The following is a 22,229-nucleotide window of genomic DNA, read 5'->3' on the forward strand; positions in this document are numbered from 1 at the left end:
GGGGAGAAGGCCCGGCTTTGCCGAGCGGGTACCCCTCCCGGAGCCAAGGGGACTGGAGGTCAGGGCCCCTGGTCCAGGCTGACCTGGCGTGGTCCCCAGCCTGGGCGCCTCCGGTCAGCAGTGGCCTGGTGGGGTCTCCTGCACTGGCCCAGGGCCCGAGGGTCAGGGCCCGGCAGATGAGTGATTTCCAGGCTCCAGCCCCCCATCCCCTCTCTTGTTCTTCTCGCCAGTGGGGCTCCCTCCAGTGCCTCCTCCCGGGGCAGCGGCTCAGGGTCTCCCTCGAGGGAGGACATCACGCTGGTTTGACTGACAGCGGCCGGGGGCGGGGGGGGGGGGGAACCCTTCACCTGCTGCCTGGGCGCCGCTGCACACATGCGCCCTAGAGCTGCGTGGTGACCCCCGCCCCCCCGCTGTCACCCCGGCATCACGTGGACGCCCGAGTCCTCCCCACATTCACTTGGCTCGTGTTTCTCAGTCCCGTGGGCACCGGCAGGGGAGCTATGTCGGAGCTGGAAGCGGGCGGCGCGGGGCGCCAGGCTACCGGTGTCCCAGCGGCGACAGTCCTCAGCCTCCTTGGAGGCCCCGCAGCCTCGGGCCTCAGCCCCACAGAGCAGGGAGCTCTCCCGAGGGCCGGAGTCCCGTTCAACGACGCTCCGGGGGGGGGGGGGTCCCTTCCGACAGCTCGGGGCGCGTCGTGTGGGGCGCCCCCACCCACCTCCTGCCCCGGGCGCACCCCTGTCTGTCCACGCGCGACAGCTTGGGCCCAGAGTGTGTCGTGGGCGCCCCGTGCGCCCGGCTGGGGGCCGGGGATGGGCCGGGGAGAGCGCGGCCGAGGCTGCCGGGCGCGCACACGCGGCCCCGCCTCCCGCGCGCGCCCCGCCTCCCGCGCGTGCGCAGCCCCGCCTCCCGCGCGCGCCCGTGACGTCAGCCCCGCCGCGCTCTCGGGCGCCCCCCGCGGGCCGCGCGTAGCCCCGCCGGGCGGTCCCTGGAACTGCGCGGCCCGAGGGGGCGGCGGGGCGCACGGACGCGGCCGGGCCTGGTGCGCTCCCAGTGCGTCCCGGGCCGGGGCGGATGGGCGGCCGCCGGCCGCTGGGCAGCAGGCGAGGCGCGCGCGGAGCCGGGGGCGGCGGGGCGGGCGGGGCCGGGGCGGCCAGGCCGGGAGCGGCGGGCGGGCGGGGCGCAGGCCGGCGGCGGGGAGGCGCCCGCGTCGGATCCCCGGGCCGGGCCTGACCGCGGAGCGGGCCGCCGCCGCGCCATGGCGGAGACCAAGATCATCTACCACATGGACGAGGAGGAGACGCCGTACCTGGTCAAGCTGCCCGTGGCGCCCGAGCGCGTCACGCTGGCCGACTTCAAGAACGTGCTCAGCAACCGGCCGGTGCACGCCTACAAATTCTTCTTCAAGTCCATGGACCAGGACTTCGGGTCAGTGGCCGCGCGGGGCCGTGCGGGCGGGTCGGCACCTGTCTGCGCGCCGGCCGGGCCGGGGGTCCGGGGACTGTGACCCGGGCCGGGCCGGGGAGGGGGGCGGCCGGGGACTGAGCCGGGCCGGCCCTCCGCCCCGAATGGTGTGTGTCCACCTGTCCGCGTGCGCGGGAGGCACGGGGCCCTGACTGCCAGCCCAGCAGCCGGAGAACTCGGGGCGGTGGGCAGCGCGCGTCCCGGCTTCCTCGCCCGCCCGGGGCCTGGTCTGTGCGCCCGAGTGTGTCACCTGCGGGTCCACGTCTGTGGCCCAGGGCGACGCCGCAGTCCCATCGTGGGACCTTCAGACTCGGGGCCCCTGGCCCCGCTGTGGGCGGGCAGGTCCCGGAGAGCTTGTGACCTATGGAGCCGGAGTCCCAGGAGCATCTACTGAGCGTCGCTGGGGAAGGGGCGGAGGTGGGGGCAGTGGGCCCCCTGGTTAGCGCGGGGGGGGGAAGCCAGGTGACCTGGCACGGGGACGGATCTGTCGGTCGCTGGGGCCTGTCCAAGTTTCTGGAGGCTCAGGACAGCCTACCCCTGGCCCCCTCCTCCGTTCCCGAGGTCAGGGCAGAGGTCAAGGGTCACTCCACCCACCCCCGCCCTGGGGTTGCTTGCCATTGGGACTCTGTCCCCGCTGAGCCACACAGCACTCGGTGTCCTGGGAGCTGCCTCTGGTCAGCGTCCAGCTCCTGGTCCTGGCGGTGGCCGTCTGTGGAGAGAGAAGACTTCCCACTCCGCTGGCCAGGCCTCTGGGGCCGGGAGCAGGAGGCGGGCTGTGGGCTCCAGGCCTGACCCGGCTCAGCCACCAGTAACCCGAGTCCCCGGCTCGGCCGTGCTGGGGAGGGGGGCCGAGCCCTGGGCTGAGCAGGTGTGCCCGGCGGCCCTCAGGCGGCCCATGTCCTTGTGTGGGGCCGTGTCTGGGGACTTTGACATTGAGGCCACTTCCTGGATTCTGTGCTGGGTCCGGGCCCTGGGCCGCCCAGGCCAGGTCGGGCTGGGCCGGGGCTGCTCTGCAGCTCTGGAGGACCTGAGGGATGTTTGGGCAGCTGGACTCTCTTGCCCTTCCCACCGCGCGCCCCCCCCCCCCCAAACCAAGGGGCGGCCGAGAGGGGTGGGCGTGTCCCTGGCAGCCTTGGAGGCAGGACGCCCGGGGCCTGTGTGGCTGGCCTTCCTGCTGGCTCAGCTCCGGAGCCACGTGGGGCCAGGTTCTGCAGGTGGGGCATCCTGTGCCCCTCGCTGCCCTCGCTGGGCCACCTCACAGTCGCTGCCCCTCGGGTCTGGGCTGCTGTGGCTGTGACCGTCTGCTCTGTGAACGGGCACTTTTGCTTTAAACTTAGTCTATTATTACTTACTTGTTTTTAAAATATAATATTTTTATTGATTTCAGAGAGGAAGGGAGAGGCAGAGAGTGATAGAAACATTAACGATGAGAGAGTTTGAGCCCACAGCCCCGGCCTGTGCCCTGACCAGGAATGGAACCTTGACTTCCTGGTTCATAGGTTGATGCTCAACCACTGGGCCACGCCAGCCAGGGGTAACCTGGTTTACTACTTTAACGAAGATCACCAAAGCCACACATGCTCTCTGTCAGGAACTGAAGCCAGCACAGAGCCTGTGGTGTGGCCAGGCATGTGCCCAGGCCCCAGTTTACCGCCCTCGGACCGGGCTCTGGGGGCCTGCTGTTGTGTCCCAGAGCCATGGGGGCCACCCACGAGCTGCAGAGCCCCCCACCCCACATGCACGCCCGGCAGAGGCCGGCCTGCGGGGGGATTTGCAGGACACGTGGGTCCCTGGATGGGGAGGAGGGTGGGCAGACTGTGGGGTTTTGGAGCAGCACGAGTTCTACAGGCCTGGAAATGGCTGGGTGCAGGGGAGGGAGCAGGACCCGGCTGGGAGGCAGGGGCAGCTCTGAGCTTGAGGGGGCTCAGCAGGGGAGTGGATTTGGGTGACGCTGGAAGGCACAGTGGGCAGACAGCACGGGCTCGCTTATTTCCTCCCCGGATCGCTGGCTGGTGGCCGGGTCACCGAAGACCCCCATCAGCTGCCTCCTTTCTCCCCTGCCCCCGAGATCTGTCTGCAGAGCCCCACGACCTGCCTGTCCTATAACCATTTATTCGGGGGCTAAATGGGAGGAGTAATCGGTTACACTTTAGTGTGAATGAGACCTGGATGCCTAGCGGACCTAACTGGAGGTGTGGGGAGGGCGGGCAGGTCCATGACAGGGCGGCCTCACTTGGGGGGCTGTGAGGAGCATCCTGGTGAGCCTGGGCCTCCTGCTCCACCCCCCCCCCCCCCCCACTGTGGGCTGGGCCTGAGTTCCCTGAGTGTCTGTCCTGGCCACGGCGGGCCACCTCGTGAGGGAAGCTCTCTGCCAACTTCCTGCTCTGTGGCGGGAAGAGAGGATGGGGGACCCCGTGCCCCTGGGGACGCACTGAGAGCTGCCCCACGGGGAGGGGCTGGCCCCTCGGGTCCTCCTGGGCCCTTGGCCACGTTCGGCTCCCAGGGTGGGTCTGCAGGGGTGGCGGGTGGGGCCGGGCAGCCACCAGTTGCAGGTGCACTGGGATCTCACCAGCAATTCTGAGGTCAAGGGCAAGAAGCCACCAGGGGTGCCTGGGCGGCCTCAGTGGAGATGCTGCGGAGGCCCGCTGTCCGCCCGGCAAGGTCCGCTGTCCACCCGGCGAGGTCCGCTCTCCGCCCAGCGAGGCCGGCCCGGGGGGGGGCGGGGGGCTCAGGGTTGTTGGGAGGTGTTTTCCCAACCGCCCCCCCTGGGCTCCCAGCCAGCAGTGGGGCCCTCCCCGAGGAGAGGATTGCCTGTGCCCTTTGTCCTGGGGGCTCCGGCGTCTCCTCCTCCATCTCTGGCCTCCTCCCTTCCGTCCTGGCCAAGGGGCTGGGCCTGTGGAGCCTCTGTTGCCCCGCCCCCAGGGGGACGGCAGGATGCTCTGTCACGCGTGTAGGACGGGGGTGTAGGACGGGGTCCTCAGGCTGGCGAGGGCCGGGGAGCAGGGCCTCCGGGAGCTGGGAGGGCCTCTGTGCTGAGTGGGGGGCCCTGAGGCCTCAGGCAGCCCTTGATGGTGGGTCATGGAGAGGTCCTGGCCAGGTGGGCAGTGGGAGCAGGTGGGTGCTCCTGGGCCTCTGAGGGAGCCCGGGTGCCCGTGGAAGGAGGGTGCCTCCCTGTGGGTGAATCAGAAAGGGGGGAGCTTGGTGAGGCAGGGAGGCCGCTGGAGGGGCCACCTGGCTGTGTGGGGACCGGGTCTCAGAGACCGTGCTCTGGCCCCCACCCCCTCCTCTCCCCCGTCCCTGGTCAGTCAGCTGCAGCTGGCAGAGCCCCCATGTCCCCGGCCCACCCCAGGTCTTCCTGGGCTGACCACCTCGGGTCTGGGCCAGGTCACGGCCTCCCTGGCCGCTCAGGTCTGCAGGCTGTGGCGCCTGAGTGGGGGCAGCAGACGTGGGGCCTCTCTTCCTGGGGGGTGGGGGCCTGAGAAAGACCTTTTCTGCAGGTTGAGGTGCCCAGCTTATTGGCGCCTGTGGGGCTGGCCCTGGAAGGCGTCAGGGTGGCCGCAGGACCCTGCGGGTGCCCCCTCCCCCCAGGTTGGCCCTGTCTCCTCCATCTCCTCTGCCCCAGGGTCCAGGGCCCCCTCCCTGTGTGTGAAGCCTTGCTCCCTGGTCGGGAGTGTGGGGTGCCAGCTCGGGGGGCTCCTGCCACCTGCTCTGCCCAGGACTCGCTGAGGGAGCCTGCTTCCTCCCGGTGCCCTAGGCCTGTTCTCCCCTGGGCTCAGGTCTTGGCTTGGGAATGCTGCTGTGCTGGGCAGGGCTGGGCTCCAGGGGCGTCTGGGCCCTCCTGCTGCAGGCCCCCACCCGCCTGGCCTGCTCCCCGGGCCTCCAGGGGCCGCAGTGTGGGGTGTGTCTGGGCCACAGCCCATGCCTGTCCTGTGCTGGCTGCTGTCCCCCTCACCTCTCTGAACCTGGCCCTTGACCCCCACACACACCTGTTTCTGAACCCAGGGGTCATGGGCCTCCTTCCCAGTTAGTGTTGCCCTGGCCTCTGCCTCCTGCCCTCCCCCACCCTCAAGCCACCTGACCAGGGGCAACATTAAGAAATAGGCCTGGCCGAAACCGGTTTGGCTCAGTGGATGGAGCGTCGGCCTGCGGACTGAAAGGTCCCAGGTTCGATTCCGGTCAAGGGCATGTACCTGGGTTGCGGGCATATCCCCAGTGGGAGATGTGCAGGAGGCAGCTGATCGATGTTTCTCGCTCATCGATGTTTCTAACTCTCTCTCTCTCTCTCCCTTCCTCTCTGTAAAATATCAATAAAATATATTTAAAAAAAAAAAAAAAAAAAGAAATAGGCCTGGTGCCTGGCTGGCGTGGCTCAGTGGTTGAGTGTCGACCTATGAATCAGGAGGTCATGGTTCAATTCCTGGTCAGGTTGCAGGCTGGGTCCCTAGTGGGGGGCGTGCAGGAGGCAGCCGATCCATAATTTCCATAATTCTCTCGCATCCTTTTTTTTTTTTTTTAAATATATTTTATTGATTTTTCACAGAGAGGAAGGGAGAGGGATAGAGAGCTAGAAACATCGATGAGAGAGAAACATCGATCAGCTGCCTCCTGCACACCCCCCACTGGGGATGTGCCCGCAACCAAGGTACATGCCCTTGGCCGGAATCGAACCTGGGACCCTTGAGTCTGCAGTTCGATGCTCCGTCCACTGAGCCAAACTGGTTAGGGCTCTCTTGCATCCTTGATGTTTCTCCCTTGATGTTTCTCCTTCTCCTTTCCTCTCTGAAAGCAATAAAAATATTTAAAAATAATAATGAAAGAAAGAAATAGTCCTGGCTGCTCGCTGTGCATTGGGTGTGGCCACTGCAGCGGTCAGGGAGGGGCTCGCTGGCCTCTGAGGCTGGCCTGTTGGTGGGCCCAGCTGGCCTCTCAGGTCTGTAGTTGGGCAGGTGCAGCCGGGGGGTCTGCTTGTCTCCCTGGGGGGGCAGGTGGCCTGCCCTCGGAGAGCACGTGCGTGTGGGGGCGCGTGTACTGTGCCTTCTCGACCCGCCTGTGTCTGTGGGGTCCTGGCTGAGGCTGCTGTGACCCAGGCCCTGTGCTGGGCTCGGGGGAGGGGTGTGGAGGAGAAACCAGGCAGAGCCCCTCCCTCGCGGCTCTTCCCCATGGCGCGCGCAGAGAGCAAGGTGGACTCAAGGTGCAGGTGCTGCAGGTGGTGACGCCCAGTGCTGAGGGCCGGAGGTCTGGCCCCTGGCACTGGGCCCTGGAAGGGGCCCTCAGGAGGATGACAAGAGCCCCAGGAAGAGACTGCGGTGGGCGGGACATCCGCACAGACTGACAGCTGGGCGCCCTGGTTGGGGGGGGGCTTCTCCGGGGCACACTGGGGAGGGCCCTGTGCGGGCCTCACGGAGCGTCTGCCCGCAGGGTGGTGAAGGAGGAGATCTCGGCGGACAATGCCAGGCTGCCCTGCTTCAATGGCCGCGTCGTCTCCTGGGTGAGCCTGAGGGCCGGGGTGGGGTGGGGGTGAGGCTGAGTGTGCGAGGCTGGTCGCCTGAGCCCCGGGCACCTCTGAGCCCCGCTGTCCTCGCAGCTGGTCCTGGCGGAGGGCGTGCACTCGGACTCGGGCTCTCAGGCCACCGACGGCCACACCGACCTGCCCCCGCCGCTCGAGCGGATGGGGGGCATCGGGGACTCCCGGCCCCCCTCTTTCCAGTAAGAACCCTGGGGCCCTGCCTGCTGGGGGGTGGGCAGCTGAGCAGGTGGGTGGAGCCAGGGTCTCGCCAGGCAGGGGGGAGGCAAGGGCCTCGAAGGGCCCCCGTTGCCCAACGCTCTTGTTGGTACAGCCCGAACGTGGCCAGCAGCCGTGACGGGATGGACAACGAGACCGGCACCGAGTCCATGGTCAGCCACCGGCGCGAGCGAGCCCGACGCCGGAACCGGGAGGAGGGTAACAGGCCGCACCCTCCACCCAGGTCCCTGCTGCCCACGAGTTCCTGCCCCGGCCAGGGGGTGCCTGGGGAGAGGTCCCAGGCCCGACGTCTCGAGGATCTGACCCCTCCTCCAGCAGCCCCTTAGTCACGCAGCCCTGCTTGGAGGTCAGCAGGGGCCGCCGTGACCCCCGGGAGCCCCGTCGTTGGCTCACTTCCCTTCTGTCTCCGCAGCCACCCGGGCCAACGGGCACCCGAGGGGGGACCGGCGGCGGGACCTGGGCTTGCCCCCCGACAGCACCTCCACCCTGCTGAGCAGTGAGCTCGAGTCCAGCAGCTTCATCGACTCCGATGAGGATGATAACACAAGCCGGTGCGCGCGATGTGTTTTGACATGTGTGTAGGCGCGTGGGTGCATGTGCAGGCGCGTGTGGGCATGCGTGTGGGCATGTACGCGTGCATGGGTGTTGTGGTCGTGCGAGTGCACGGTGTGTGTTGTGGGTGCGCGCGCAAATGGGCACGTGTGTGCACATGGGTGCGTGGGGTGTGTGTCATGTGTACGCACACAGGCATGGGCGTTTCACAGGCATGTGTGCATGTTGTATACATGTGTGTACGCGCACATGGGTGTGTGGGTCGTGCATGTGTGTGCATGAGTGTATGTGCATGTTGTATACATGTGCGCACGCAGGTGAGTGTCCGTGTGCACTAGGTACACACATGAGTGTGTCCATTGTGGAGGCCGTGAAGGCTTACCTGGTGTTTGCCTGTGTCTCCATGTTCACCTGGAAGCAGTGATCCCCGTGGGTGTGGGTTTGCGTGTGTCACACGTGCAGGGCGGGGTGTATGCAGCCAGGAGCTGATTCTGACAGACACCACCTGCCTCACCTGCCACCTCGGTCCCCTCCCCTCGACGACGTGGAGGGGGTGGGATGCCTGTTTGTAGGCAGTGTCTCCCCCCTGCAGCCTCCTCTGGCCCCTGACCTCTGCACCTCTGACCTTTGTGCCCCCTGACCCCCATGCCCCGACATCTGCAACCCCAGGCTGAGCAGCTCCACCGAGCAGAGCACCTCGTCCCGACTTATCCGGAAGCACAAGCGGCGGCGGCGGAAGCAGCGCCTGCGGCAGGCGGACCGCGTGGGTAGCAGGCGGGAGGGGGGCGGGGTCTGTGCTGCCAGCACCGCCCTCACCTGCGCCCGCCCCGCAGGCCTCGTCCTTCAGCAGCATCACCGACTCCACCATGTCCCTGAATATCATCACCGTCACGCTCAACATGGGTGAGGTGCCCGGTGCCCGGGGCGGCGTGGGGTCCGGGGCTGTGGGGGCCCTGGGCTGGGCTGCTGACTGCTCCCCCCCCCCCCCAGAGAGGCACCACTTCCTGGGCATCAGCATCGTGGGCCAGAGCAACGACCGGGGGGACGGGGGCATCTACATCGGCTCCATCATGAAGGGCGGGGCGGTGGCTGCCGATGGCCGCATCGAGCCCGGGGACATGCTGCTGCAGGTGGGGCACCGGCACCGGCACCGGGACCGGCTGGGGAGCCAGGAGGTCAGCACCCCCACCCACCGCCCTGAACCCCTGTCCCCCAGGTGAACGATGTCAACTTTGAGAACATGAGCAACGACGATGCCGTGCGCGTGCTGCGGGAGATTGTGTCCCAGACGGGGTGAGGCGTGGGGGACACGGGGGGCGGGGGGACAGGTGGGGGACACAGGCCTTGACGGTCACATGGGGCCTCGCACACATGACCGGCCGTTCCTGCCCTGCAGGCCCATCAGCCTCACGGTGGCCAAGTGCTGGGACCCAACCCCCCGGAGCTACTTCACCGTCCCCAGGGGTGAGTGATCATGGACTGGCGGGTGGGGGTGGGGTGGGAGTGGGGCGCCCAGCCCAGCCTGAGCGCCTCTCTCCTCTGCCCTGTGCTCCACGTCCTCCCCATCTGTCCGTCTTTCTGTCTGTTGCCGTGCGGCGGCCCCCCAGCTGACCCTGTTCGGCCCATCGACCCGGCCGCCTGGCTATCCCACACGGCGGCGCTGACCGGAGCCCTGCCCCGCTACGGTACGAGCCCTTGCTCCAGCGCCGTCACTCGCACCAGCTCCTCCTCACTAACCAGCTCTGTGCCCGGCGCCCCACGTAAGTGGCAGCTCTTAGCTCAGGGAACTGAGGCACCAGGACCAGGCCGAGGTGCCACCTGGCGCGGTCCCACCCGAGGGCCCTGCCAGCCTCAGCGTCCTGCTGCTGTGGCCCCTGCGGTCGGAGGCAGGGCCGACAGGTGGCCTCCGGCCCATGCTCCTCCCATGCACGTCCTGTGCGGTGGGGGTGGAGGTGCCCTAGGGGCCGAGCCAGCCTGCGTCCCTGCCCAGGGTCTTCTGTGGCAGGGTAGGCCACTGCGTGCCCGGGTGTGTGCATGTGTGTGCGTGGGTGTGTGCATGTGCGTGCATGTGTGCATGTGCACGCGCACATGTAGGTGTGCACATGTGTGTGCATGCCTGCGTGGAGCCCCATCTGCTTTCTGCCTCTAACACGACTGACAGCCTGAGGAAGGGGGGGGGGGGCTGATGTCCGCGCGCGGCTGTGGTGGGGGCGGCCTCACCCTGGTTCGTGCCCAGATCCTATGGAAGCACCTACAGGAGGAGGAGACTGCCCCCCCCTCGCCTGGGGGTCTCCACGGCACCGGCCTCGGAGGGGGTGCAGTGGGCACCGTGGGCGGTGGCCTGTCCATTAAGGAGGGGCGTGCCTTGCAGAGCTGGAGGAGGCGCCGCTGACGGTGAAGAGTGACATGGGCGCCGTGGTCCGGGCCATGCAGCTGCCCGACTCGGGGCTGGAGATCCGCGACCGCATGTGGCTCAAGATCACCATCGCCAACGCCGTCATCGGTGAGTGGTCGCTGGATGCCGGGGCGGTGCAGGCGGTGTGCACACATTGCACACACACATATGTGCACACACACGCAAACATGCATGCACCCACATGCACGGCTGGACCCCTGCCTGACGCGAGCCTCCGCAGGTGCGGACGTGGTGGACTGGCTGTACACGCACGTGGAGGGCTTCAAGGAGCGGCGCGAGGCGCGCAAGTACGCCAGCAGCATGCTGAAGCGCGGCTTCCTGCGGCACACCGTGAACAAGGTCACCTTCTCCGAGCAGTGCTACTACGTCTTCGGGGACCTGTGCAGCAGTGAGTGGGGCTGGGGGCCCGAGGTCCCTGGGGGGCCTGCCCACACCACCCTCACTCGCCCTCCCCTCTTGCCAGATCTCGAGGCCCTGAACCTCAACAGCGGCTCCAGCGGGGCCTCGGATCAGGACACATTGGCCCCGCTGCCCCACCCGGCTCCCTGGCCCCTGGGGCAGGGCTACCCCTATCAGTACCCAGGGCCTCCGCCCTGCTTCCCGCCCGCGTACCAGGACCCTGGCTTCAGCTACGGCAGTGGCAGTGCTGGGAGTCAGCAGAGTGAAGGTGAGAGCCTGCCCACTGGTGCCCGCTCCCTACTGCCTGCTGCCTGCATGCCCGCCCCTCTGCCCTGCGTGCCTGCCCCTCTGCCCTGTGTGCCCGCCCCTCTCCCCTACGTGCCCGCCTGCTCTGTGCTTGGAGTTCGGGTGGGCTCCCTTTGTAAGGGATGAGTGGTGGAGGGAGGTGGGGAGGAGGAACCTGGAGGCTCTGGGGGTGGTGGGGCAGAGGCAGGAAACCAGGAGATGGTGAGGGAAGGGCAGGTGGTGGCCTGGGCTGGGGGAGTGCAGAGGGGCCCCAGAACATAGTGGAGGACAGACAGCTGGGAGCCAGAGGCAGCCCGTCACCAGTAACCATGTCCCCACACGGCATGTGGGGAGCTGAGGACATGGGTTGGGGACGTTCCATGAGGAAAACTGGCCTGAAGCTGCGTGGAGGCCAGTGAGGCCGGTGGGCATGCCTGACCCAGGCAGGAGAGGCCGGTGCCGGAGGGGAGGCCGTGGCGGGCATGTCGGGTAGGAGAGCAGGCGGCGTGGGGGCCGGGCCGGGCCTGGTGTGTAACTCGTGCTATCCCTTGCTTTGTGCTGAGCAAGCCTTAGACTGAAGGACTAGCGGATGGACCCTCGGGGCCGGTAAGCCAGGGCCCTGCCCGGCCTCCCTCTTGGCGTGTCCCTCGCCGGCCGGCACCCTCGGGTTCCCGGCATTTGTGAGAACCCGGGACAGGGCTGAGCCGAGCCGTTAGCCAGGGCCCCAGGGTCCGATGGAAGGTGGGTCTCAGGGTGGGGGGCCCAGGTTGGCCAATGGGAGCCGGCACACGGGGTCTCACGGGTGCCTCGGTTTCTCAGGGGCAAGACCAGGCCCTCGGTGCAGGCTTTGGAGTGAGGTGTGGGGGCACCAAGCTGGCCCCAGTGTCCCTGCCTGCCCCCCCCCCCCCCCCCCCGCCTGCTGCAGCTGTGCCTGCGTCTCTGGGCGGGTTTGCTCCTGCCCTGGTGTCTGCATGGCTGCCCCTCTCCCTCCCCGCTCGGGACCGCCAGGCCCTGCCTGGGTGCCGGGCAGTGGTCAGTTCTGGGAGAGGCCGGCCTGGCACTGACAAGCCATTCCTTCCCTTTCTCCATCTCAGGAAGCAAAAGCAGCGGGTCCACGCGGAGCGCGGGCGGGAGCAGCCGGCGGGCCCTGGGCCGCGAGCAGGAGCACCAGAGGCCCCGAGCCGGGGGCAGTGGTAGCGAGTCCGACCACACGGCCCCCAGCAGGGCAGGGGGCGGCGGCTGGTGGGAGCGTCCCGCCAGCCAGCTCAGCCGTGGGAGCAGCCCGCACAGCCAGGCCTCCACCACGGCCCCGGGGCTCCCCCCGTTGCACCCTCTGACAAAGGCGTACTCGGTGGTGGGCGGGCCGCCTGGGGGGCCCCCCGTCCGGGAGCTGGCCGCTGTCCCCCCAGAGCTGACAGGCAGCCGCCAGTCCTTCCAGAAGGCCATGGGGAACCCCTGCGAGTTCTTCGTCGACATCATGTGACCGAGGACGGGTGCCTTCCTCCGAGCGGCCGTGCGGTGGGGGCACGGGGGTCCTGCTTCCCCCAGGAGCTTGTGTGGCCTCGCCTTAGCTGTGGCCGTCAGGGGTCAGGCAGCTTTCCACGTGCACCAGGGGCCGTGCTGTGGGGTCTGGGCTGGACAGAGTGGGGGCAGGCTGGAGGGCTGGGGGGCACGTGGCCCGAGCCCCCTTATTTGGCCTCAGCAGCCCGTCTGTCCCTGGTCTGAGCAGCTGTGTCCATGTGGACCTGGGGGCCTCTGTGTCCATGCGGACCTGCCCTGCCCGGTGGCACGGGCCTCAGGGGCCCCCGTATGCCCATAGCACTGCATACAGGTCCCCAGGCCAAGCTGAGAGGTGGCTGCTGGGCCTGGTCGCTATGGTCACCCAGTGTGCAGGCCCTAGGCCTCTTGCTCAGACGGGGGGGGGGGGCCATGTTGGGGGTGGACGGGAGCCCCCAGACCTCCCTGGCTGCCTGGGTCGGGGTGTAATTTATTTATTTATTTCTTGGCCTGAGTCCTGTGGGAGGTGGTGGCCAGGTCAGCCCCGCACCAGCTGGAGCAGAGCTGTGTCCCCCACCGCCAGGTCTGAGAGAACGCAGAGACACAGGGAGTGTCTGACAGTGGGGGGGCCAGTGAGGGGGAGACGGCAGGGGCACATCTCAGCACGGGAGGAGTGGACTGTGGCCCACGGATGCTCAGCTGCTGCAGGGACAGGTCTGGGGAGAGGGGCCAGCCCGCCCTCCCTGCTGACCTCAGGTGGCCCCTTCCTCCCCTCCCCCACACGCTTCCTCCCAGTGAACTGGCCTGCACGTGTCTGCAATGTGGATACCGTATCGCGTCTGCGGTGTAGATACTGTACCGAGTCAGAGGTCGTCGGGATAGTTGATAGAGCTGCTTCTGTGTAAACGCTATTTTAAACACTAAAAAGCATTTAATTTTATGGGACTGGCGCGTGGCCTGTGTCTCTTTTCTCCTGCCAGCTCCCCTGGTAGGTTGGGGTGGGGCTGGTCTAGCCGTTTGGCAAGGTCCTGGCGGGGCGTCTTCTGTCCGTGGTGCTGGCTTCTGGCTCCAGGGGTCCTGGCGGCGGGCGCTGGCCTTGGTCCTGAATCCCCCCTCCCCCCGCGCGCCAGGCTCTGTCCGCGGTGCTGGCGGTGGGCTGACCCCACTCTACCCGCTCCGGCCAAGACAGGGAGAGAGAAGGAAGCTGGTGCCCGCCCCAAGTGGCCTCTGTCCTGCACGGGGGCCCATGGTTAGGGCGGCTGTAGCCACTCGCCCACCTCCCACTCCAGTGGTGGTTGGAGGGGTGCTGGGGGGGGGGGGCGCCTAGGCCAGGCCCCGCTGGTGAGTCATGCCCAGCTTGACCTGCAGGTGGCCCAGCTGTGGGCTTCCCGGAGTCCCCAGTGTGGGTTGGGCCTGAGGAGCCCTCTATTGGCGTCTTCCCAGCAGGGTCACTGGGCAGGCCTTGACGGACAGGACAGCCTGACTCTGGTGATATCTCACAGGGCCCAGCGCAGGCCCAGGGGTCATTGGGTCACGGGCAGCAGGCAGCCTGGGGTCAGGGCCTAGAGGTGGGCCTGCAGGTTGCTCTGCAGTAACTAGGTCTGGGTGCACTGGGGTGAGGTCGCTGGGTCATGGGCTCCACCCCTGCTGCCACCCAGCCCACTGGCACTGCCAGGACCCCCTCCCAGGAAGAACTCGGGGGGGTTGCCCGCCGGCTGCCGCAGCAGCAGGTAGCACTTGGGCAGGTGGAAGGTGGCCAGGATGCCCAGGACGCAGAGGAGGCTGGTGCCCATCTGTACGGCGGGCTGGTAGGCCACGTGCACGTTGGTGAAGAGGGGCACAAAGGAGACCCAGGTGATGAAGTAGGCCAGCATGGCGAAGGCGAGGCTGCGGGCACCGTCGTAGCGGCCTGGCTGGCGGTGCACCAGGAAGGTGCCTAGGAAGCAGAGTGAGGCCAGCACGCCGGGGGCGGCGTGCACCAGGCCAAAGCCCACCCAGGAGTGCACCCGGCAGCGCACCAGCACCTCCGTGGGCAGCACCTGCCAGTCCATCGCCACCTCCGGCGGGAAGGCCGCCAGGTACCAGGTGCACAGCGCCGCCTCCACCAGCACGGCCAGCAGCACCGCCAGCCAGGCCCGCGGCCCCTGCAGGTGCCCGCGCAGCCGGTCTGCCCAGCTGGGCGGCAGCTCCGCCTCCACAAAGATCTCGGCCGCCTGCAGGAAGAGGGTGCTCAGGCAGCCCGTGAGTGGGAGGTGCAGCAGCGGCTGCTGGGCCAGGCAGCCGGCGGGACTGGGCCAGCCGGGCAGCAGGAGGACGCTGAGGCAGACCAGGCCCAGGCAGGCCAGGCCAAAGCAGGCCCGCGGCCCGCCCGAGGCCTGCACCAGGGGGCTGTCCCGGTGCCGGACGAAAAGCCCCAGGGCCGCCAGCACCAGGCCCAGCGCCAGGCCCAGCAGCGCGAGCAGCAGCACCACGGTCGGTTCGCCCCAGGCCAGGCACCTGGGCCTGCGGGGGAAGCAGTGCAGGCTCCTGTCGGGGGACCACTGGTCCTGGGCGCACGGGGTGCAGAAGAGGTCGTCTGTGGGCCGGGAGGAGAGAGGGCACGGCTGGGGCACGGCTCCCCTGGGCTGGCCTCTGCCTCGGGCTCGGCCTGGGTGTCAGCCTCTGAGCCAGGACACGCCAGGACCCTCTTGGCCACGTGTTCCTCACCCGGCAGGACCCTCCCCACACCTGCCTCAGCCACACACACCGGGGGGAGGGGCTGGCCGGGGAGGGGCTGACCTGGGCTGCGCTGGTAGCTGCCGGCCTTGCAGTCCATGCAGTCGTAGCAGCAGGAGTGGAACCCCTTCACCCGGCGGACCTGGCCCTCCTGGCACTGCCTCGAGCACTGGGACACGGGCCTCTGGAGCAGGGTCCTCGGACTCAGGCCTCGCTGGGCTGGGTGCACCCCCAGAGCCTGGGGACGACCCCCCTCGCCCCCTGCTCCTCCCATGGGGCAGGCCTTGCTCCAGAGCGGCTGTGCGGTGGGGACACGGCCGGGCACTCACCACGTTCCCTGGTGTGTGCCAGCGCATCTGGGGCAGCTGCAGCTGCAGGCGGCCATCGAAGCCGCCCACTGTGCGCAGCTCGGGCTCCGGGTCCCGCCACACCCAGAGCTTCAGGTCGTAGCCCGTGTCCACGTTCCCGTTGGCGTCGAACCGCAGCGGCAGGCCGCGCACCCGGAAGCTCATGTTGTACATGTTCTCCAGGAGCTAGCAGGGGTGTGGGGCGGTGGGTGGGGAACGGGGGGCCAGCTACCGGCACCCGGGCCTCCCCTCTCGCCGCCCCTTCTCCTTGGGCACAAGCGGGGTCGGCCCAGCTCCCACGTCCTCACCTGCCAGGGCTGCACAGGTGCCCGTGGGGGGCAGCCCAAGGCGTCGCAGAGCAGCGTGTTGTGCAGGGCCTGGGCCACGCTGTACACGGCCGCGTAGGCTGCGAAGGCCCGGTGGTGCAGGAGGCCGGCAGACACATCCTCCAGCAAGATGCGGTCACACTGCGGGCAGCGGGGCCCAGCCATGTGTCCCTCCAGGTCCGGCTGCCCTGCGTCCAGTGAGGCGCAGAAGGCGGGGTCGGCGGCCAGGGCCAGGCGGGCCTGCACGTAGGACGGGAAATCGGGCATCGGGGCGCCCCGCTGCAGGAAGCCCAGCACTGTGCCCACCTGGGCCAGGCCGGGCAGGGACAGGACCTGGGCCGAGGTCAGCCAGGCCTCGCTGGCCACCCACACCTTGGGCGCGAGCCCAAAGCGGATGCTGAAGCTGAAGAGGGCGCGGGCGGCCCGGGCGGAGGAGAACAGCACCACCACCTGCACGCGGCTCTGGTTCACTTGGTGCAGCAGCCCCTGCACGGCGCCCAGCTGCAGGCCGTGGGCGCCCGCCGCCGGCACCAGGCCCTCGTGGGCGATGCAGATGCCCCGGGCGTTGGCCAGGCTGGAGAAGAGGCTCAGGCCCTGCCGGCCATACTCGTCGTCGCTGCCCACGGCGGCCACCCAGTTCCACTGGAGCGCGTGCAGCAGCTCCACCACGGCGGTCACCTGGACGCGGTCGCTGGGCACCGTGCGGAAGAAGGAGGGGAAGGCCTTCCGGTTGCTCAGCTGGTCCGCACTGGCCCCATAGCTGACCTGCAGCGGCCAGGAGGGGAGGTGTGTCCCGATGGGGGCAGGGGCTCCCTGGGGGGAGGGGTGTGGGGGAGACAGACAGGGGCGCACCTGAGGCATGAGGAAGAAGCCGAAGAGCTTGCCGGTGATGAGGGCGAGCTCCGTGGAGTCGGGCCCGACGACGGCCAGCACGCGGGGCTGGTACCGCGAGTAGTCACAGTAGGCGGCGATGTCGCAGCTGCCCGCCTCGGCCATGAACACCAGGCTGGGCTTCATGGCCACCACGGGCTCCGAGCAGGTGTCAAAGATGTCATGGCCCAGGCGCAGGCCGGGCAGCAGGGCCGACCCCCGGTTGATCTCCTCCACGGCCATCTTCATGGCCAGTGCCCAGAGCAGGCCGAGCGATGAGAACCTGGGGCCACACAGGGTTGCAGGGGACGACACCTTATCCCTCCTGGGAGCGCCCCGCCTGCCCCCTCCCCCCGCTCCCTACCTGGTGCACAGGGTGGTGTTGGGCTGGGTCCTGGGGCCCAGACCCGTGTCCTCGGCGGCGCCCAGGGGGAAGAGCCCCCCCAGCACGTAGTCCCCCTGCATCCTGAGCTGCCGGGACAGACACAGCGGGGCCCCTGCCCCGAGGCCCAGCAGAACCGAGAGGCCCAGCAGAGCCAGGCCGGACATGGCAGTGGTGGCTTCTGATGGGGACGGCCAGTGGGTGGGCCCAGATAGGGTGAGCCAGGCTGGGAGGGGTGGAGGATTTGTTTAGCAAAACCCTCCTCACCTGCCAAGCCCCAGGGGCCCCTGGGCCTGAGGTTTGCACACGTCAGGGTCTGTTATCCTAATGCGACCAGGCCCTCTGGCCGACAGTGACCTGGGCAGGCAGGCTCTGAGCAGCTACTGCCCGTGACCTCATTACCTGCTGGTGCCCAAGCCCCTCACCCCACCCACTCCTGGAGGGGAGGAGGGACACCCAGGATTTCTCTGCCCGCGGGTCCTGGGCTCTCCAGCTGCCTGTGGGAGGGGGTTGGAGCGGCCCCTGCCTCGGGAGTAGGCACAGAACACTGGTCTCTCCCACCCTGGGGAGGGCCATCCGCAGTCAGGAGGGGCTCCATCTGCATCCCAGGGGCAGCCTGAGGGGGGGCCGGGGGGCCCTGCCCACCCACCTGTGGCTGGGGTGGGGCCATGCCTCTCAGCGTGCCTGGGAACTGTGGGGTCTGGGAGGTTCCGCCACCAGGGCTGGTGGCCTGGAAGCTTTGGGAGGCCTGTGGATGGTTGTGCCCTGCCCGGCTCTGGGTACCTGACAGAGCAGGTGCCTCCCTCTGGGGACAGGGCACTCATCTGGGCCCTCAGGGGGTTGCATGCAAAGGAGGGAGAAAAGCTGTAACCAAATGGGCAGCAGCGGCTGAGGCCGCACCAGGTGTGCAGAGGGTGGTGGCAACGCCGTCTCCCCCGCACCCGCACCCAGGCCCCGCTGACCCCGTGCTGGGAGGGGAGGTGCACCCAGAGGAGCTGGGGGAGGGGCTTCAGGCATTTCAGCCCTGGCTGGGCCGGGCAGACGTTTACAGGAAGTGCCTCCACTGGCCTGTGGGGAGGGCCCACACTGCTCGGCACACGCAGGACACGCACATGACACCCACAGGTGCCCCCTCCCCAACAGTGCACTGGACCTGCACACCCATGCTACACGCATGCAGTGCATTTTACATGCACACCCGTGCTACACACACACAGCACGCTGGACCTGCACACCCATGCAGTGGATTCCTGCACCTCCATGCTACACACTGCAATAGATGCGTGCGTGCACCTGCACACACGTGCAGCCTGCGCCCTGGCCCCTGTGGCCCCCGGGCCGTTCTCCCAGCCAGTCCTACAGTCATTGGCCTGTGCTGGCACCACCTGGGCTCGGCTCTGCTTGGTGTGGGAGCAGCAGCAGAGCCGGCACTGCATTGGGGCCCTGATATTGGGGCGCAGTGATCAAGGGGTCCCTCCCGACACTGTGTGGCAGAGCAGCCCCACCCCCCTGGGCCGGCCCAGGCCCCGCCCGCCCAGCTCAGCCCCTCAGGTGCTCTGTCTTCTCACCAATAAAATGATAGTTCTGTGACCTCGATAGAGGTGCGACCATGGTGGGCGGGGCTGACTCTCCCTGTGGCTGCCTGGCCCTGCAGTCCTGGCTGTGGGCTCAGCCGCCCCCTCTCCCTGGTAAGCAGATGCGGGGCACACGCCACACCCCCATCCCGGAGTGCAGAATATGCTTCTGTAACTGTAATTTATTATCACCCGTATTGCAGTGTTCAAGGGTCCCCGCGAGCTCATACTCGTGCTCACACTCGTGTGCGAGCGCTGCACGGCAAAGCTGTGGCACCAGGGTCCTGAGGTTACAGTGAAGAGCCAGTGGGCAGGCCAGGCTGGGTGAGCCCACCTGCCAGCCCGTCAGGCAAGAGGTCCAGGCCCGCTCTGTTGTGCATCCTGGGTCTCTGGGCTCCATGGGGACGGGCAGCACGGGGCAGGGAGAGGGGATGCAGCAGTGCTGGGTGCCAGGGAGGCCAGCGGGCCCAGCAGGCGGGGGCTCCCGGGCTGAGCTGTGCAGACTCACAAGCAGCTGCCTGGGGGAGCAGCGTGGTTGTAGGAGGCTGCAGCCGTGCAGAGCTGGAGGCAGGGCAGCCTGTGCTCCCGCTGCCTTGTGGAGGGTATATGGGCCCCGGCTAAGGAGATGGGGGGCAGGGAACGAGACGCAGTGCTAATGCTGCCCAGGCTCCCTCCCTGCCCCAGGGACAGCCAGCCTGGTTAGAGGGGCCACAGGCAGCCCACCTGCCACCGACACCAGGACCCTGACGGCCGAGCAGCACACTCGCTGATCGTCGGCGGGTGAGGAGTCTGCTCTCCGGGGACCTGGGACTCTCCGGCTTCGCAGACTGGACTCACAGGTGAGGGCAGCCTCTTGGGCTTTGGTGTGAACTCCGATCCTGCCCCACCTTCCCTCCTTCTGCCCTTCACCCGCCCACCCGGCTGGCCGGTGCCCGCCTTCTCCGTCTGCTGCCCACGGGGGCTGCGCCAGGCCCATGGCTCCCCACAAGCTCCGCGGGCGGGGAACAGCGGCGTTTCTGCTCCGGGCGCCCCCAGAAAGCTCCACGGTGGGACTGAGGGGCCCTGGCTGCCCAGCCCGGCTCCGGGGCAGGGGAGCCGGGCCGCTGGCTCCTAGGGCAGGTCCAGCAGGGCGTGCTCGGCGTAGAGCTTCTGCGAGATGTCGTACACGTGCTCGATGAAGGGCAGGGCCTCGCCCAGCATGGCCACGGCTTGCTCAGTGGACCCCACGTTCATGGCCTCCAGGAAGACCTTGCGCGTGGGGAGCGTGCAGAAGGCCACGGTGACGGCCCGGCGGACAATCCAGGGGTGGTAGGCGGCCAGCGAGGCGTTGTAGGAGTCGGTGCAGAGCACGGCGGTGCGCGCGTCCTCGGGGCTGGTGCGCAGGCCCTCCAGGAAGAGCTGCAGCCAGCGCAGCGCCCGGTGCAGCCGAAGCACCGTGCGGCAGCCCGAGTCCGGGTGGCGGGAGCGGCGCTCCAGGTCCACCATCTGGTTGCCCACCTCGTAGGCCACCATGGACTGCAGGCTGCTGTAGTGGTCCCGCTGGGGCCCGCTGCACAGGCGCTCCATCACCTGCAGCTTCGTCACCACGTCCTTGGAGATGAAGGAGAAGATGGCGCCCAGGCTGTTCAGGAACCTGCAAGGGAGGGGAGGCAGACGCTGGGCCCCGCCCCAGGGGCGAGGCCGGGGAAGCCCCACCGGGCACCGGCCCCCACGCACCTGACCAGCCCCCGCCAGCCGGCGAGGTAGTGCTCCAGCAGCACCTCCTCCTTCTCGTTGAGACACTGCTTGAAACTGACCAGGACGACCTTCAGGTTGAAGTCCGACTCCAAGTCGTCCATTTTCACCTGCCCAGAGGTGGGGCTGGGGTTGTCTCCCTGGACTTGGCTCATTCCTTTGGGGGCAGGGCAGGAGCAGGAGAGAAACAGCTGGGGTCCCACTGCTCCCCAAGAGCCCGCCTCACTCTCTGACACCCACCTGACCCTGAACAGGGGCCCACAGACCTCAGCATGGCCTCTCCCTGTCCCTCAGACAGGTATCTCCCGCCGGGTTTCCCTGCTCATTTGGGTGTTGTCCGTCTCTCTCTCACGAGAACGTGGAGAAATACGTGCTGAGTCCCCACCCAGAGCCAGGTGGTCTGGGCACTCGGGTGTCAGTGACAGAGACAAACCGCCCAGCCTCGTCAGGGCAACATTCTAGTGCGGGCGGGTGAGGCAACAATAAAGACGGGAAATCCCGGCAGGGTAATGAGGGGATGAGGAAAAGGACAGTGAAGTGAGGTGCGGTGGCCGGGAGGGGGCTGGGCAGCCTGGCCCTTCCCCCCCACACAGCTGCCCCCACCCTGAAAGCCAGCACCGAGGCTGCAGGTCAGCGTGTGCTGGACGGAGGGGCAGACACCGGTCCTTTCCTGCCCTGGATTCTGCTGCGTTCATACAGTCGCTCCACAAACACCCAAGCACCCACACATCCAGTGGGTGCCACTGAGCACCTCGCACCTGCCTCCCGGGCGCCGAGGGCCGGCATTGAAGTGTGGCTCTCAGCGGCATCTCACCTCAAGTCCGGGACAAGCTCTCACCCCATGGGCCTGGGGGTTCCCCTGCCTTTGGTGCTGGGTGCCCTGCGGGGACCGGGCAAGGGAGGGAGGCCACCCACGCTATGCAGCCAGGAACCGGACATCTGGGCGCCTGTGCAGGCGCTGCCTCCCACTCTGTGGGCAGGTCACTCACCATCCTGACTGGGTCCTTCACCTCTGGGCAAAAAGGGTCAGCACGCCCTGCCCTGTCCACCAGCCAGGCTGACTGGACTCAGTGGGTCTGAGGCCCTGCAGGCCCCAAGGGTGGGGCTGAATGCCTGGCATGGGGTGGAGCCCTCAGAGGTGAGCTCACCCGTCTCAGGTGTGGGGGCAGCCAGGCCAGGCCCCAGGAAGACACATGTCCCTCTGGAGACCCCCAGCACCCCACCCCCAGCGCCTCAGTTGTCTGCCCACTGAGCAGATGGTCTCAGGGCCACCTTCCTGGCCAGAGCCCAGGCCAGCAGCCCACAGGAGCTGCCAGGAGCCTTTCAGAGCCTGGAAGCAGGAAGGGCAGTGCAGCTGAGCGGGGCAGCCGGCCAGCTCTGGAAGGTGGTGCAGGACACGGCCAGGGCTCCCCCAGGGGCACCCTCGGCCCGAGCTCAGCGGGAGGGCGACCGAGCCCCGAATCCTATGGCTGACCGCGGTCTCCGGTCTCCCAGGAGAAGGCAACACCCGCCCCTGCACCCAGGCCCGGAGGGTGGGAGCGAAGTCCGGTCCAGGAAGTCCTGCAAGTCTCGCCCGGGAAAGGGGCGCCGGGTGGCGCCGGGCTCGGGCGGGGTGGGGGCCGTTCCTGGGCAGATGCTGCTCCCGCTGAGGCCCAGGGATGGGGCAGGGTCCCGGGGTGCGGGGTCCCGTGTCCGGGCTGGCGGGGAGCCGGCTCCTCGGCCGCCCCCTCCCGCGCCCGGGGTCCCGCGCCCGCCTCGCAGCGATGCCCAGCCCGCCGGCTCGGCTCCCAGCGCCCACCCGCGCCCGCCGCGCCTACCGCCCGAGCTCACCTGCGATGCCCAGGCTGCCGCCGCCGCCGCCGCCGCCGCCGCCGCCGCCACCGGACCCGCCCCCCCGCCGGGCCGCTCCGGATGGGTCTCCCGCCGCC

At 68.4% G+C, this 22,229-nt stretch overlaps 3 protein-coding genes across 12 annotated transcripts; 1 reads left to right on the top strand and 2 right to left on the bottom strand.

Moving 5' to 3' along the window:
• Nucleotides 1–1,154: 1,154 nt before the first annotated feature.
• DVL1 (dishevelled segment polarity protein 1) lies at nucleotides 1,155–13,298 on the top strand. 4 transcript variants are annotated; one of them, XM_036307493.1, is made up of 16 exons: nucleotides 1,155–1,425; nucleotides 6,880–6,949; nucleotides 7,046–7,167; nucleotides 7,299–7,402; nucleotides 7,617–7,755; nucleotides 8,426–8,519; nucleotides 8,590–8,659; nucleotides 8,747–8,886; nucleotides 8,973–9,049; nucleotides 9,153–9,220; nucleotides 9,364–9,516; nucleotides 10,128–10,259; nucleotides 10,393–10,560; nucleotides 10,636–10,839; nucleotides 11,424–11,462; nucleotides 11,951–12,088. In XM_036307493.1, exons 1-15 carry the CDS (start codon nucleotides 1,256–1,258, stop codon nucleotides 11,432–11,434), a joined length of 1,722 nt encoding a protein of 573 aa, XP_036163386.1. In that variant the 5' UTR covers nucleotides 1,155–1,255; the 3' UTR covers nucleotides 11,435–11,462; nucleotides 11,951–12,088. The 4 variants fall into 4 exon arrangements, with proteins under 4 accessions (XP_036163386.1, XP_036163384.1, XP_036163385.1 ...); XM_036307491.1 differs by lacking the exon at nucleotides 11,424–11,462 and having other exon boundaries at nucleotides 11,951–13,298; XM_036307492.1 differs by lacking the exon at nucleotides 11,424–11,462 and having other exon boundaries at nucleotides 9,364–9,441; nucleotides 11,951–13,298.
• TAS1R3 (taste 1 receptor member 3) lies at nucleotides 13,265–18,995 on the bottom strand. 6 transcript variants are annotated; one of them, XM_036307488.1, is made up of 8 exons: nucleotides 18,760–18,995; nucleotides 16,976–17,219; nucleotides 16,594–16,894; nucleotides 15,724–16,506; nucleotides 15,398–15,601; nucleotides 15,132–15,252; nucleotides 14,378–14,928; nucleotides 13,265–14,289 (listed from the first exon to the last, which is right to left on the bottom strand). In XM_036307488.1, exons 1-8 carry the CDS (start codon nucleotides 18,965–18,967, stop codon nucleotides 13,909–13,911), a joined length of 2,793 nt encoding a protein of 930 aa, XP_036163381.1. In that variant the 5' UTR covers nucleotides 18,968–18,995; the 3' UTR covers nucleotides 13,265–13,908. The 6 variants fall into 6 exon arrangements, with proteins under 6 accessions (XP_036163381.1, XP_036163380.1, XP_036163378.1 ...); XM_036307487.1 differs by having other exon boundaries at nucleotides 14,372–14,928; XM_036307485.1 differs by having other exon boundaries at nucleotides 13,265–14,928.
• LOC118655573 (ceramide-1-phosphate transfer protein) lies at nucleotides 18,975–22,217 on the bottom strand. Of its 2 annotated transcripts, none has more exons than XM_036307518.1 (3): nucleotides 21,291–22,007; nucleotides 20,284–20,458; nucleotides 18,975–20,200 (listed from the first exon to the last, which is right to left on the bottom strand). In XM_036307518.1, the coding sequence occupies exons 2-3, from the start codon at nucleotides 20,454–20,456 to the stop codon at nucleotides 19,678–19,680; spliced, it is 696 nt and encodes a 231-aa protein (XP_036163411.1). In that variant the 5' UTR covers nucleotides 20,457–20,458; nucleotides 21,291–22,007; the 3' UTR covers nucleotides 18,975–19,677. The 2 variants fall into 2 exon arrangements, with proteins under 2 accessions (XP_036163411.1, XP_036163410.1); XM_036307517.1 differs by lacking the exon at nucleotides 21,291–22,007 and adding an exon at nucleotides 22,132–22,217 and having other exon boundaries at nucleotides 18,976–20,200.
• Nucleotides 22,218–22,229: the final 12 nt, after the last annotated feature.

The sequence above is a fragment of the Myotis myotis genome, unplaced genomic scaffold, assembly GCF_014108235.1.
Source record: "Myotis myotis isolate mMyoMyo1 unplaced genomic scaffold, mMyoMyo1.p scaffold_m19_p_48, whole genome shotgun sequence".
In the NCBI taxonomy this organism is placed as follows: domain Eukaryota; kingdom Metazoa; phylum Chordata; class Mammalia; order Chiroptera; family Vespertilionidae; genus Myotis; species Myotis myotis.